This window comes from Mauremys mutica, chromosome 2 (assembly GCF_020497125.1).
Source record: "Mauremys mutica isolate MM-2020 ecotype Southern chromosome 2, ASM2049712v1, whole genome shotgun sequence".
NCBI classification, from domain to species: Eukaryota; Metazoa; Chordata; order Testudines; family Geoemydidae; genus Mauremys; species Mauremys mutica.
In genome coordinates this window covers 83,394,369-83,408,140 of record NC_059073.1, presented here as the reverse complement: position 1 = coordinate 83,408,140, position 13,772 = coordinate 83,394,369, and the positions used below count along the sequence as shown (strand labels likewise).

The following is a 13,772-nucleotide window of genomic DNA, read 5'->3' as shown; positions in this document are numbered from 1 at the left end:
TGTTTGGGGCGTGGCCCCAGCTGCAGCCACTTCCCCCAGTCAGCCCAGCCTTAAACCTGCTTTCTCCAGCCAGAGCCCCCTCCCAGGGCTGTTTTTAACCCCTCTGGACCTGAGTGGGGTGACCACCTCACTACACTCCCCCCCACTCAATGATGATTCCCCTTTGACAACTACTTTTTGAGATGTCAGCCAGTTCTTAATCCATTTAACCTGTGATATTGCATAGTTCTAAATTTTCAGTCAGAATGTCAGACGTACTAAGTCAAATGACTTACAAAAGTCTAAATATATTACATCTATGCAGTTATCTTTATCAATCAAACTTTTAATCTCATCAAAGCATGGAATCTGGTTTGTTTGATCAGACTTTCATTTCCATAAAATCATATTGACTGTCCTTAATTGTATTCCTGTACTTCAATTATTTATCAGTTGAATCCTGTATCAGCTTGTCCACTGTTCTGCCTAGGTCTGATGTCAGGCTAACCAGTCTATAGTTATTCAGATCATACCGCTTGCCATTTTTGAATACTGGCACAGTGTTAGCACTCTTCTAGTCTTCCAGCATTTTTCCAGATTCTCAAGTTATGAACTTTTTGCAATTGACATTCTTAAATAATCTTGAAAAATGAGACTAGTGGACCAGTAGCTGTCTCTACTTTGAGGAACGTATTGGGTGACATTAATTGTGTATGGGGTCTGCATAGGTAGTCATCTCTTACTTCCTTTTCCTACCCCTGATGGATCCTCTGAGTTTTTGTCCGCATCCCATGGCTGTTACAACTTCAAACGTGCAAATCCATCCCCAGAGCCCTTTGCCGCCACCACTATTCTCCCTGCTGCAGCCATCTGGGTGGGACTCCCTTTCAACTCTGTGAATGCCACTTGGTTTATTCATGGTAGCCACTTCCTGTTGAAAGACTGTTGTCACTTCTCCTCCTCCCTTTTCACTGAGGTTGAGTCTGCTGCCACTACAGCACTCTTCGCCTCACTGCCTAATGGATGAATGAAAGAGATTCAAATCTGAATGTACTCATTCCAGTTCAAAATTCATTCAGGTGGAATCCAACCCTGCCTGCCTACTTTTTGTCTTTGAATATAAAATCAGCTGGCCTTTTCTGATAACGTAGACAGTAAACAGAGCAGAGCGTGTATTATACTAAACGGGCCTCAGTTTACTTACACTGGTTCAAATCAAGATTGACTCCATGGATGCCAACAAAGTGTATATACTTGTTCTGTACTTGGAAACTCAGGTACCATACTCTCAATTTGTCTATTATATGTTTTCAGGTAGAGTCCATTCATGTGTATATTAGCTTGAATAAAAGAATGAGAGACCAATTTCATAACTTACTTTAGGCAGTCCAGTAAAAAAAGTGATACATGAAAACCTAATTCATCATCTTGTTGCCTTTTAGCTTGTGAGATCTGCAACTTTCTCCAAGAACGGAATACTGGATTTGAATAATGAGGGTTTCCCATTTCCCAGCAATTTCCAAGTCGGATTCGGCTTTCGTGCGTTGGCACCCAGTGGAACGTTATTAAATTACAATATATTGGTATGAAACATTCATTTTTGTTTCTGGATAAGAAAATTCATGTCTGTTTGGGACAGGAACATTTTTCAAAATCTCAATTTCTTGCAGAAACTTCACTCCTCTGATGGTTAGAAACCTTCGTCTCTTCTCTTCTCTAGGAGCTGTGTTAGTTGCAGGGGCTCTGGAGCAGTATGATTTGGGAGATTAGCCTGGGAGAAGTAGTTTTTGGGGTGGCCCAGAACAGTTTTGTGGGAAGGAAGTTTTCTTCCCACGGAGCCATGTTGGATTCCAAGAACTCTTGGGAGCAGTGCACACTGCCATCCTGACTTACCGTTGGGAATTGGGTTCATGGTGATATCAGGAAAACCTGAAGCTGCTTATAATGATAACTTTATAGGATTATTTTATTTTTTTAGTCTTCTATGCTTAGCATCTTTCTGAGAGACGGCTTTGTAATCGTAAAGATGACAGATGAGGAAAAACAATCCAGCAAGAAATATGAAGATGGTTCAATGCATTATGTGTCAGTAATCAAAGATGACAACATGTAAGTCCAGTTTTGTGTTTGGTTTTTGAATGGACTGCAAGCCTTGGTTAGAAAGAGAAGATTGTAGAATGTTTGCTTGACCTGATGTTTGGTTATAAAATGGTAAAGAGTTAAAACTAAATTCTGAATCGTGCTAGCAGTGGATATGGACATTCTGAAGCACCGGAAGATTCTTGGTCTGTGTATTTGCATGTCAGTACCTACTGAGTTCCAGTTCAGCTCCTGAACTTCACAGCAACACTGGTAGTCTGAGCTTTCAAACCAAAAGGCTTGAATCTGCTTTTCTGTGCACTAAGTGTCTTTCTCTGTGGTTGGGCAAGACATAGCTTTGGAGAGCTTCTCACACTCATAGTCTTCGCATCTTTGAGTGTAAATTGCAAACCTGTCTAATGCAGCTGTTTTACAGGCCTGAGGAGGAAGGGTAATAGCTCTCCTAATTTTCTCAATATCGATCTGATATATAGAGACAATTTACTAAAATTTATCCAATTTACTGAAAATTAGATGACTTCTAAAACACACTGGTCTCTATAGGGTTATATAAAAACTTGTGCTAGCTAAAAGAGAAGGGTTTGAAATTGTATTAAAGCCTTGGGCTAGTGATAAAGTTCAGAGTTTTTCTGTAGTAGCAGTGTCCAACTTGTCAAATTCTGTTTCCTTTTGGCATAAGGGGTAGAATCCTGGCTCCATTGAAGTCAATGGAAGTTGTGCTGTTGACTTCACTGAGGCCAAGATCTCACCCAAAGAATGTAAGGCTACATTCTGCTCTCATTATAACTGTACTGCACCATTTTAAATACGGTTAAGTCAATGAACTAGTACTGGCATAAAACCCAGGAAGTGATAGGAGACCAGGCCTGTAAATGCCATCAGAATTAAAATGTAACTGGAAGGCATGTGTGTGTCAGATCTTTCTTTAAAAAAAATTAATTTAGCTGGTAGTGTGTTTTTCCTAAATTTTTCACTCTTATTTGTATTCATCTTGTTTCAGGGTCAGGCTGCTGGTTGATGACTTGCCTGTGTCAATGGCTGTTGAACCTCAAGGAATGTCTAAAAAATTAAGTTATTCTATAAGATTGGGTGGGGATGATTTTGAAGGCTGCATCTCCAATGTCTTTATACAAAGGTACTTAACTTGGGAATATTTGCAGTTGCAGATATTGGGGTAAAGAGAGAAATGACCTGTTTTCCTTTATGAGTAATTCGAATTTCTTCTCACTAATCTCCATTTCTTCTAGATACATGAAACCTTGCTGAATGCATAACCTTGTTGCACTACAAATCAATTCATGTATTTGACCAATTCATCACTTTTGTAAGATTTAATGGAGTTTGATCTTTTGATATTTTGGAAGACCACTCTGAATTGTATTCCTTCACTAGAAGTTTGATTTAAAAGCATCATTATATTGGAATGGGTATATTGCAAGGCCCAAAATTTTCAAACACCTGTGCCTAAATTATACTCATAAAAAATACATGTGCAGCTAGATAATTGCATGAGCAAGAAACATTTGCATATGCAAAATTAATAATTACATCAACATATGGGGGTACTTGTAAAAAGACCCGATTGCTGGTTTATGTTACCCATTTGTTACTCAGTTTTTTCCCTCCACATCCACCTGGTGGTAGATACATCTTTGCAAGCCCAATTTAGAAGAGAAATTTCACCTTAAGTGTTTTCTTTCATTAGGTTAATTCCTATCACAGGTATTCTCCCAGCTGGGGCCTGCTTGTTTCCGCTGACTATTGAGTGTTTAGATGTGCGTGAGTGTGTGTGGTTTCACAAAAATTATGATGTATTTATGGTTTGTATATATCTTCATTAAATCTTTGCCTTAACATTGTGAAGTTGTGCAACATGTATACTAACCTCCCTGTCCATCTGTGATCTACCAAAATTGGAGAGATCCCTTTAACCTTACAACCTACATACAGTATGTGTACATTTATTCTCATTGATTTAGCCTTTGCACAAAGAAGACTGGTATAAGAGTGTTTCTGGCAACAGGGCAGAGTTGCGCAGTAACAAACTGATATCTTTTTAGCCCTCACACTTGGGGATCCAGTTGAGTGGGAATGTGGCTGATTTAGCAAGACTGTAGGTTTGACTTGACCAATCCTCTTCTATTGCTAATCAACAAAACCTCTTAATCTAGTCCAGAAGGTCTGACACTGCCAGGGTTACTGTATTCCAGCTCCCTTTTCTCAATGGCAACAGCATTTTTTCAAGTAAGTAGTTTTTGGTAGGCTCCTAAATTCAGTCGAGGATGCAACAAGCAGTGGCTTACCATACAGTAGTATGGCTGTAGCAGACGTGGGATGTTTCAGGCAAGAACTACAAACACCTTTCATTTTTCACAACCTTTCCACCCAATAGGTCATGCAGCATCTTCAAGGATTTTTTCCCTCTCCAAGGAAGCAGCTGATACTTTTATTTAGGCTTGGCCTGCTAAAACTCCCAGAGGTACAGCACTGGATGCTATATGCCACCTACTGTATAAGTGGTTGGGATTTCCTGGTGACATCACATGCTAATACAAAATATATGAGTTCTTATGACAGTAATTCTGGATGTGCCTGTGCCAAGAGTTTAGGATCACTAATATAAATCATACTATTGTGACAAGTGAAAATTGGTAGATGTCCCTTGAACAGACTGTAATTGAGAGTAGATCTACCTTGTAAGGCTATGTATCCAAACAATGCAGGTCTAGAATACATGGTGGTTTTCATTAAAGAATAGGGATGATAAAGGGTGGTCTCCTATAGCACTCATTGCACATTTTCATTCCTCATGTTTATTCCTCATTCTAGGACAGGTCAGCTCCCTCAAGTTCAAAATCTAGTCAATTATACTGAGAAGACTGGTGTATCTGTGGGAGCCTGCAGGATATACAAGTCACCCCAGCCAATGCTGCTGAAAGAATTAGCAGATCCTCACAGCTCTAAGATTTTCGAGGTATGTTTATGTTTACTATAAACTCCAGTCCACACTGATTCTCAGGCTTAGGCTCCACCAACATGAGCTGGCAGGGTTGAGGAACTGATGTTACTCCTTTTCCATCTAGCATCTGGAGCAGGGTCTCCCTTCTCCATATCTCATCCCCAGTATATACCTCTCCAGAGTGATAACAGTTCATCAGACACTCGAAGGAGGGTGTTGACTGATTCTGATGGGAACTATGAAATATGTATATTGAATTATCATCTCAGTTATCCATATTAAAGATTTAAATTCTGCCTTGCAGTTACAGAAGGAAAAGCACCTTGCTTACCTGACAGGTGCTGAAGTGCAGCTAGACCAGAAAAGCTGTGCTTTACCTACTCAGCTAAATTTCATCAATGGAGCTTATCAGTTTGGCAACACTCCCAACAGTCATTTGCTGTATACACTTTCTCAGGCATCAGTGACAGACAGGTAATGCAACAGTTCTCCACTCAACTTCTAATGCTGTATTCTTCAATGAACCTTGAGCCTAGCCTTTAGGTGGTAAGGGTTATGATTTCTCAATGTGCATCTCTTTGAGAGTAATGGGGTGCACCCTGATTGTTCTGTTAAGGGCTTGACAGAGAACTTTTTCTCCCAATCATTGTTTCTACAAAACAAAACTGAACAGGTTGCCTGGAATGAGATGCTTGAATTTAGTGCACATTGAGGCCCAATCCAAGAATCTAAATCTGCCGACTTCAGCCCACATTCAGAAATGTGAATGGTGTACCACATAATTATGATTCCAAAAGCCACTATTGTGTTAACAAATTGTTCAACTTGTGTTTATAGGTCAAACACTCTCTCCCTACATTCCATTATAACAGTTAAGACCAGACTGGTTTCTGGGATGGAACTCTGAGACTGATGACCGGGTTTTTCAGAAGAGTGTCCTTGTCTGTCAAAGTTCCTTCTTCTCTTGGTTTGCCAAAACTAGAATTCAGGACACACTATATGTCCTTTCTGTTCAGAGAGGATTTTTAATTAAATTCAGTGGCTACCAAACAGTGACGATATCCGCTGGCCTTGTCTACTCTATATTCTCTACAGTACTGAGTACATCATCAACATTCAAATACTTAATAGTAATCTCACTTTGCTGTACTGGTATTATAGGAATATGTATGTTTGTTCCAATTGAATTCACATGTAACTTCCTGCACAGCACAATGACAATAAATATAATGTTTCTGATCACATTTATATCCAGTCTTATACTGATAATTCCAACAACTTCAGTGAAGTGACTCCTGATTTACACTGGTATAAGTGAGAGCAGAATCTGGCCACTTGCATCTTTCAAAAGGGTATGGAAAGGGTATGACAGTAAGCAAAACAAGGCCATATTTTAATGTCTTCTCTGATCCTCTTTCCACTAAAGGTCACATTTTTCAGTAGACGTACGGACTCCATCATCGGGAGGAATGATATTTTTTGTGGGAAATAAGCCTGAGAGCTCTTATATGGCTCTTTACATTTCCAAGGGACGTTTTGTCTTTTCATTTGGTGCTGGAGGAAAGAAAATTAAAATCAAAAGCAAAGCAAAATACAATGATGGGCAGTGGCATACTGTAAGTATTACAACAGTTAGGACAGAATTAACTGTGTGAACCATTGCAAAACATGAACCATCGTTTAATATGCACAGTCGTAAGTGCTCAGCATTTTAAAATGCTGGGAGTATATTCACCTCAACCTTGTGGAGATAGTTATTATGACTGAAGGTTCATGTGGATGACAGGTCTTCGTTGTCAAAAAGCTCATGGCAGTGGCCTAGTTCTAATGCAGTTAGTATTGTAACAATACTTGTATTACTTTAGGAAAGTTCCCCCCAAAAAGGGAACATTAAGGTAGATAGTATGTGTCTGTGGGGTAGGGACATTATGGTATAAGGCATTTTTCTGATGCCCGTTGGTGTATATCTAGAGAGTCAGTGGAATTACTCTGGTTATACACCAGAGTAAGGAAAAACAAGGAACCTGGATAACTGATGTGCAAAATACTCCCAGTTTTTGAATGATAAGGTATTTGAAAAAGCATTTTGCCCACCTACTTTCTTTATATTTTTGCTAGTTTCAAGTGAGCCTCAAAAATGTGTGCTGATTTTAGGACTATACTGTCTATAACTTGATGGATAGGGTTTTCAGAAGTACCAAAATGATTTAGGAGCGCAAGTTCCATTGACTTTCACTGGGACTTGTGCTTCTACCTCACATAAGTGATTTTGAAATCCCACCCAATGTGTCTAATGGTAATTATGCTTTCCCCCACAAAGGTGGTATTCAGTATGCATGGGAAGAATGGCCATCTTGTTATTGATGGTCTGAGGGCCAGGGAAGGAAAACTGGCAAGTAATTCCACCTTCAGCACTAAGCCACCAGTCTATCTGGGTGGGCTTCCATCCCTGAAAGTACAGGTAAATAATGGAGAATTTGAGGGTGTTTTTTTCATTGCACTGTAAATGAAGACACTGAAGTATTGTAAAGGGAGGTCATAATGATGAGAGGGATTTAGATCATCATCATTTAGACTAAGGTCATCTATACATGGTGTCCGCAAATTCCTAATTATAGACGCCCTCCCTTCCCCAACTGTGTGCTCAGCCCTCAAATTATCAGCATTTCGGTCTATAAATCGATTGCAGCCATGTGCTGCTCCTGATTCCCCTTTACCTCCAAAAGTTGAATTCCTCTTTTCTCCAAGAGCACCTCTTCCCCTTAGAGTGTTCACTTTAGCAGATACTTAAGGTGTCTCCAGCTAAACTAGATTTAGTAATATTCAATACCAGAGGGATCAATAGTCTGTTAGTCTAATAAGGTGCCACAGGATTCTTTGCTGCCAATACCAGAGGGAGGGATTCCCACTTACTAATCACTGTGCTTTTAGGAGGGATTATAGATGTAGAACCTGAGTCTAATCTTAGGTATGCATTGCCTCTGTTACCTTTAAAAATGACCTGTTAAGTATGTGCATCACTACACAATAGTTGTTTGGGGTGGGTGGTTAGTATTTGAAATCAGAATTAGACTGTTAGACCGTCAACATTTTGATGCATCATTGGAAGACAGCTATTCTACAAATAAGATTTTGCAATAACCCTTTCAAGATTTCAACTTTTCTAGCATGCTTGACTCTTTCGTGGTTTACGGGTATTTCTTTCATGACATACTACACATTTTCACTGTATCAGGGACAGTCTTTAGGTGCATTTCATACTTGGGTTTTCCACCATCAAAAAGTGCTAAAGAATTGCTTGGCTGATCTGTTACTAAAATAATAGCCATCATGCTTTAATTTGTTATATTATTATTAATTATTAATTATTATTATTACTCATGTTTTTAAATATGTTTTCAGAATATACCAAGAAAGAGTTTTGTAGGTTGCCTGAGAAATTTTAAAATGAATGGAAAGCCCCTGAACACACCTGATCGAAACACTGGTGTCCCTCCGTGTTTGGATGGCTCTTTGGAGACTGGGATATATTTCTTTAATGAAGAGGGATATATTGTCATTGGTAAGTAGTGTAGCAATCGCTACATGGAGCTATGTCTTTATTATATAATCCACATAGATAGATAGAGACATACATATATAAATATCAGTTTATTATATCATATAGATATAGCTCCATGTTGTACGTGTGTATATATATAGGTGATACTCTTCCCCTTTTTAATGTGCTGTTCTAATTATTCTCCCTCCTCCCTTCTCACACCTGCAGATAACTCTTTTGTGATGGATTTGGAATTTAAGATCATATTTAACATTCGTGTGAGAAGTCTAACAGGTGTCCTACTCCATACTGGAAACAAACAAGGCAACTATTTAACTGTTTACATGGAGGCAGGAAAGGTGAGTGTGGGGTTTATTTCTGTTTGAATTGTATTACCATAACTAAGAAGAGAGGCACCTTACTTTGAACACCAAATTAACTTCGTACAAAAGAAAACCACATTAAAAATACATTTGAAAACTTCATGATGGTGTCTTATAACCATCTCTGGGGAGTGTGAACCTTAAATTTGCTACCATACCAGTATGAGCAGTTTCCACTGTATGCACGCAGGCTTCCATCAGGCAGCTCCATGATAGCCAGTGCACGGTGAAGGGAAGTGTCAGAGAATCCTTCTCTCCTCAGGACAAGGAACACCTGTGGTACTCTGCTCCTACAAAAATCTACAAGGGTTTAGGCCAGTGGATCATGGAACCATGTGCCCTTACTTCTCCTTTAGCCTTCACCAGGCTGCTAGGAAGAGTGCAACCATGGAGCATTGACTGCTCTGTGCACTCCCTGTGTAGTTTCTCTGTAGCTTTCTGCACACACCCATTGCAGAATCTCAGCAGTTCTATTTTAGTATCTTTTTCAATAGCTGAAGGGTGTGTCAGGGGAGTTGAAGGAAACCCGGGGAAGGAGGCAAGGGAGTGGATTTATGTATGTATAGAGCAATGGTTCCCAGACTTTAACAACCTGTGAACCCCTTTCACCAAAATGTCAAGTCTCGTGAACCCTCTCCTTTTCTCTTTTACCTGAGTATAAATTATAAAAGCGGTGATCTTGGAAATATAAAATTTGTTTTTATGACATGCATATTACACACTATTATTATTTATCATTACACTATTTTTATTATTATGAAAATGGCAACACAAGATCTCCCTTTCATAGCCTGTATCACTTTGAATAAGCCTGTTATAAGACAAGGCTCCTATGTTTCATCAAGAAGTATCAGATGTGAAACAGCATGAAGGTATTTAAGAAGCCAACTCAAAGAGTTCCTCCTACACAAGCATTCAGGTCTTGAGCAGTTCAGGCAAACAACACACGTTACAACAAAGCTTAAACTTGTTCTTCATAATAATTTAAAAAAAAATACTAGCTGCCTATTTAATTTTAAAAACAGCAAAAAATATCCACCTCCCTTTCCATTACTTAGGTTAAAGGTTAAATCTTCTCACTGTGATAGATATGCTTGCTTTGATCTGCTTAGTTCATGGAAGTCCAGGGGCTCCGGGCTGCTGGTCCTGTGCTGCCAAGGGCCCCTAGGGACAGCTCTGTCCGCCATTAAGGAATTTTTTCCCGAGAACCCCCTGTAACATTTCGTGAACCCCCGTTTGGGAACCACTGGTATAGAGTATACACTATCCTCTCTTAGGACTCTGTAAATGGAATCTACTTCCTTTAAGGAAGACTGTTTGGGAATACAAATATTTTGACTGTGCCTTTTAAAGTGTTGGTGAAATGCACCAGTCAGTGAGTTCAGTAATTGTTTAAAGTCGGATAGTCTCTTGTCACTCCTTTCTTTTCCCTAGTAACTTGAAAGATGTTTTACAGGTCACTGCCTCTAGAAATAATGGTGCTGCAGAGTTCCAGACATCCGTCACTCCTCAGTGGTCTCTATGTGATGGACAGTGGCACTCCATAGCAGGTACTGTATCCTCTTGCCTGCTCTTCTGAAACTGGAATGGATGGAAAGAACAAAAAAGATTGCCGCAGCCCTAAATTTAATGCCTATCCTCTTATATACTAAATAATTCCATTGCTGTTTTTTCTGAGAACACTCTTTAGAATAACAACAGGTTGTAATTTTTTAAGACTGCATGTCGAGAAGAGAACCTTCGGGCTTTTATGTTGAACACTTTCTCATCCCCATAGGTATTTTGGTATATGTCAGTTTTACTTGGAAATATAGTGAAATAAAACTTCCCCTATAAATCACACTCCTGCAAGACAAACACTTCTTAAAATAGTAGGTCATGGCTAGACTGGAGCAAAGTTACTGATTTACCAAATTCCTTACAGTAACTCAGAAACAGAACATTGTGCACCTAGATGTGGATGCAAAGAGCAACTACACCGTTGGATCATCTGCCTCACTTTCTGCTAACGTGGGTCATCCACTTTATTTTGGAAGAGTTCCAGGTAATATTACTTCAAGTTAATGTTTCGTTGCTCCTCCTGGTGTTTTGTTTCTTTTTATGAAAGAAAAAAATCAAACACACTATGGACCATATCATCTCCTATAAGGGAAAAAACACTCAGGTGACAGGAGACTTAACTTGTATTATCTCATCATTTTTTGTCAGGTAGGCAGGGTCTCGCACGCGCACACACACACACACACACACACTCACTCACTCACTCATTCACTCACTCTCTATGTCTACAATACAGGCAGGCATAGCCCTGTAGCATAGATGCAGCCTATGCCATTAGAAGGCATTTTTCTGTCTGTGTAGGAACACCGCCTCCCTGAACAACATTAATTACCTCAACAGAAGCACTCTTCAGTTGACATAGCTATGTCTACACTGGAGCTTAGGCTGGCATAGCTACATCGGTCAGGGGAGTGGTATTTTCATACCTCAACTTACATAGCTATGCCAATATAACTTTCATATGTCAACCAAACCCCCCCACCCCCGAATTGGTAGAGGGTCTACCACTTGAAACACAGAGATATATTATCTTTGGAGGTCAATGCCATCCATTGTGGACCCTGTGTGTTTGCACTGCTTCTCAGCCTCCCCACCACCCCCAAGCCTGCCTGGCTCCATCAGGGTCTGTGCTGTCAGTAGCTCTCTACTAGCCACTGGCCCTAGTCCCACCATCAGGGTCAGCTTTTTTGTGCTGCAGGAGTCACCATTCTGTTAGGTGAAATTTGGGGCAGGAGAGAGGGAAAAAATGCTACTGTAGAAATGAATTGGGGCATTGAGGAAGGCAGAGGTAGCTACAGACCTGATGTTTCCTCTTTTCTGCATCCCCCCTCCCTCAAGCTAGGCCCATGAGCCAAGGGAACTCTGACTAGCCACCAGGGTAAAAAGGGGGTAACACTATAAACATTACAGTATTTATATTGGGTCTGATGCCCCCTCTCTGTTTTCACACAGTCTACATTAGGTGTCCTCGGGATGTTCCAGTTGGGAGTAAAAACTGATGCTGTAGTCTGATATTTTCATTTATACAAAGTCCTGCTTCTCTGAATGCAGGAGGAACCAAAAGCAGAACGGAGAAGCTTCTTAGCTTACAGGCCCAAACTTCTTTCAGCCAGCACCCCCAACCCAGCACTTCTCTCTAGGCTTCTCTCGGGGTCACTCCATGCTGTCTCAGTCACTGCCTGGTTGTGTGTTTCTCCCTCTGCCCCCCACCAAAACAATGCTCACAAAAAGCCACTCCACCCATGTAGTCCAAAACTCCAGAGAAGGTTCACATACTCCTTTTGTTATAGGTGAAGGCTTGAGATGAATTTATCCTTCCAGTTACATTAACTGAAGGGTTTCAGAGTAGCATCCGTGTTAGTCTGTATCCGCAAAAAGAACAGGAGTACAATTTGTTAGTCTCTAAGGTGCCACAAGTACTCCTGTTCTATTAAGTGAAGGGTGCATTCAGACCCATCAATCTCACTGAGCTTTTAACTCAACTCATAGCAAGGTTTCACCCCGTTCATAACAGCAAAACATGATAAAATGTGCAATAATTTTTTAAATTATTTTATTTGCCATAGTAAATTAGTTTAGTTCAACTTGGAATGTTGGTATCATATTACATTCTGAAAGCAAAGACTAGCCAATCCTTTCAATAACCAAATGGAACATCTTAAAGCCACCAGCCTGTTGTATTCAGTGCTTTACAAAACAGCTCCCATTATTTAGCTGCTCTTTCTTCCTTGTCTTTACAGCAAATTTGGAAACACCTTTGCTTCCTGTTCGGGACTCGTTCCTTGGCTGTCTGCAGAACATTAAAATAAATGACAAAGCAGTCTCTGTCAGCAAAATTTCAGAGGTTCATGGTGCAGTCAGCTTGAATGGATGCCCTGCCAATTAACTCTGCCATTACATAATAAGGGAATTATTTGTACCCTCGTTGCATTGGGTCTCCTGATGTACTGTATGAATTACTGCAATATGGGTTCTCCTTCCCTGATCACTGTGTTACTCTCGTCAATTATGATGTTCAAAATGGCTTACAAGTTGATGCATCTTCTGGAATGGTGGCCTGTTGCAAAGCTAATTAAAAGTATTGGCTTTGTTAGACTCCTTATTACATTTGACTGCTTTCCCGGGCAATTCATTGGGTGTGTGAGATATATACATAAAATATAAAATAGTATTGTTTATACACATAGTGGGCCAAATGCTGCTTTCATCCTCCCTGGTGTAGCATTAAACTAACTCCATTGACTTAGCTGGAGTTATTTTGGATTTACGCTGGTGTGAGTGACTGCAGAATCTGGCCTAATATCAAAAACTTTATACAAATATATACATTTCTTTGGGTTGATGAACAGCGTTTATACTGAAGTGTACATTAATGTTAATAATAATATAAATGGAGTTTGAAGCACTTTAAAGAGTGGAACTCTGGAAGATTGTTGCTGTGTTAAGAGTTCTAGGGCCAAATAAATGGAATATGCTCTTTTAAAGTCTTCCATATTCTTATTTGGTTGTAAAATTCTTTTAACACGGCTTTTTCCTTAACTTGTTTTTCATCGTGGCCAAATCCTGCTTGGTTTATGTGAGTAAGCCCATTGACTTCAAGGAGACAGCTTGCCTGAGTAAGTGGGACTGGGCCCATCGTTTCTGGTCAACAGAATTTAGATATGAAACACTTCTGATTAGGAGAACTTTCCCTGTGGCTTTCAGAACCAGGATAGATGCTCCGTTTGTTTTCCTGATGAAACGAAGACAA

General features: G+C 39.9%; 1 protein-coding gene across 1 annotated transcript in view; it reads left to right on the top strand.

Moving 5' to 3' along the window:
* LAMA3 (laminin subunit alpha 3) overlaps positions 1 to 13,506 on the top strand; it is a 178,186-nt gene extending 164,680 nt beyond the window's left edge. Inside the window, exons 67-78 of the mRNA XM_045004766.1 lie at positions 1,422 to 1,562; positions 1,958 to 2,088; positions 3,080 to 3,214; positions 4,909 to 5,053; positions 5,343 to 5,512; positions 6,465 to 6,654; positions 7,359 to 7,499; positions 8,441 to 8,600; positions 8,808 to 8,938; positions 10,419 to 10,512; positions 10,887 to 11,006; positions 12,763 to 13,506. Of these exons, the coding sequence (XP_044860701.1) occupies positions 1,422 to 1,562; positions 1,958 to 2,088; positions 3,080 to 3,214; positions 4,909 to 5,053; positions 5,343 to 5,512; positions 6,465 to 6,654; positions 7,359 to 7,499; positions 8,441 to 8,600; positions 8,808 to 8,938; positions 10,419 to 10,512; positions 10,887 to 11,006; positions 12,763 to 12,908 (1,704 nt within the window). The 3' untranslated portion in view covers positions 12,909 to 13,506. The remainder of the gene's footprint in view (positions 1 to 1,421; positions 1,563 to 1,957; positions 2,089 to 3,079; positions 3,215 to 4,908; positions 5,054 to 5,342; positions 5,513 to 6,464; positions 6,655 to 7,358; positions 7,500 to 8,440; positions 8,601 to 8,807; positions 8,939 to 10,418; positions 10,513 to 10,886; positions 11,007 to 12,762) is intronic.
* Positions 13,507 to 13,772: the final 266 nt, after the last annotated feature.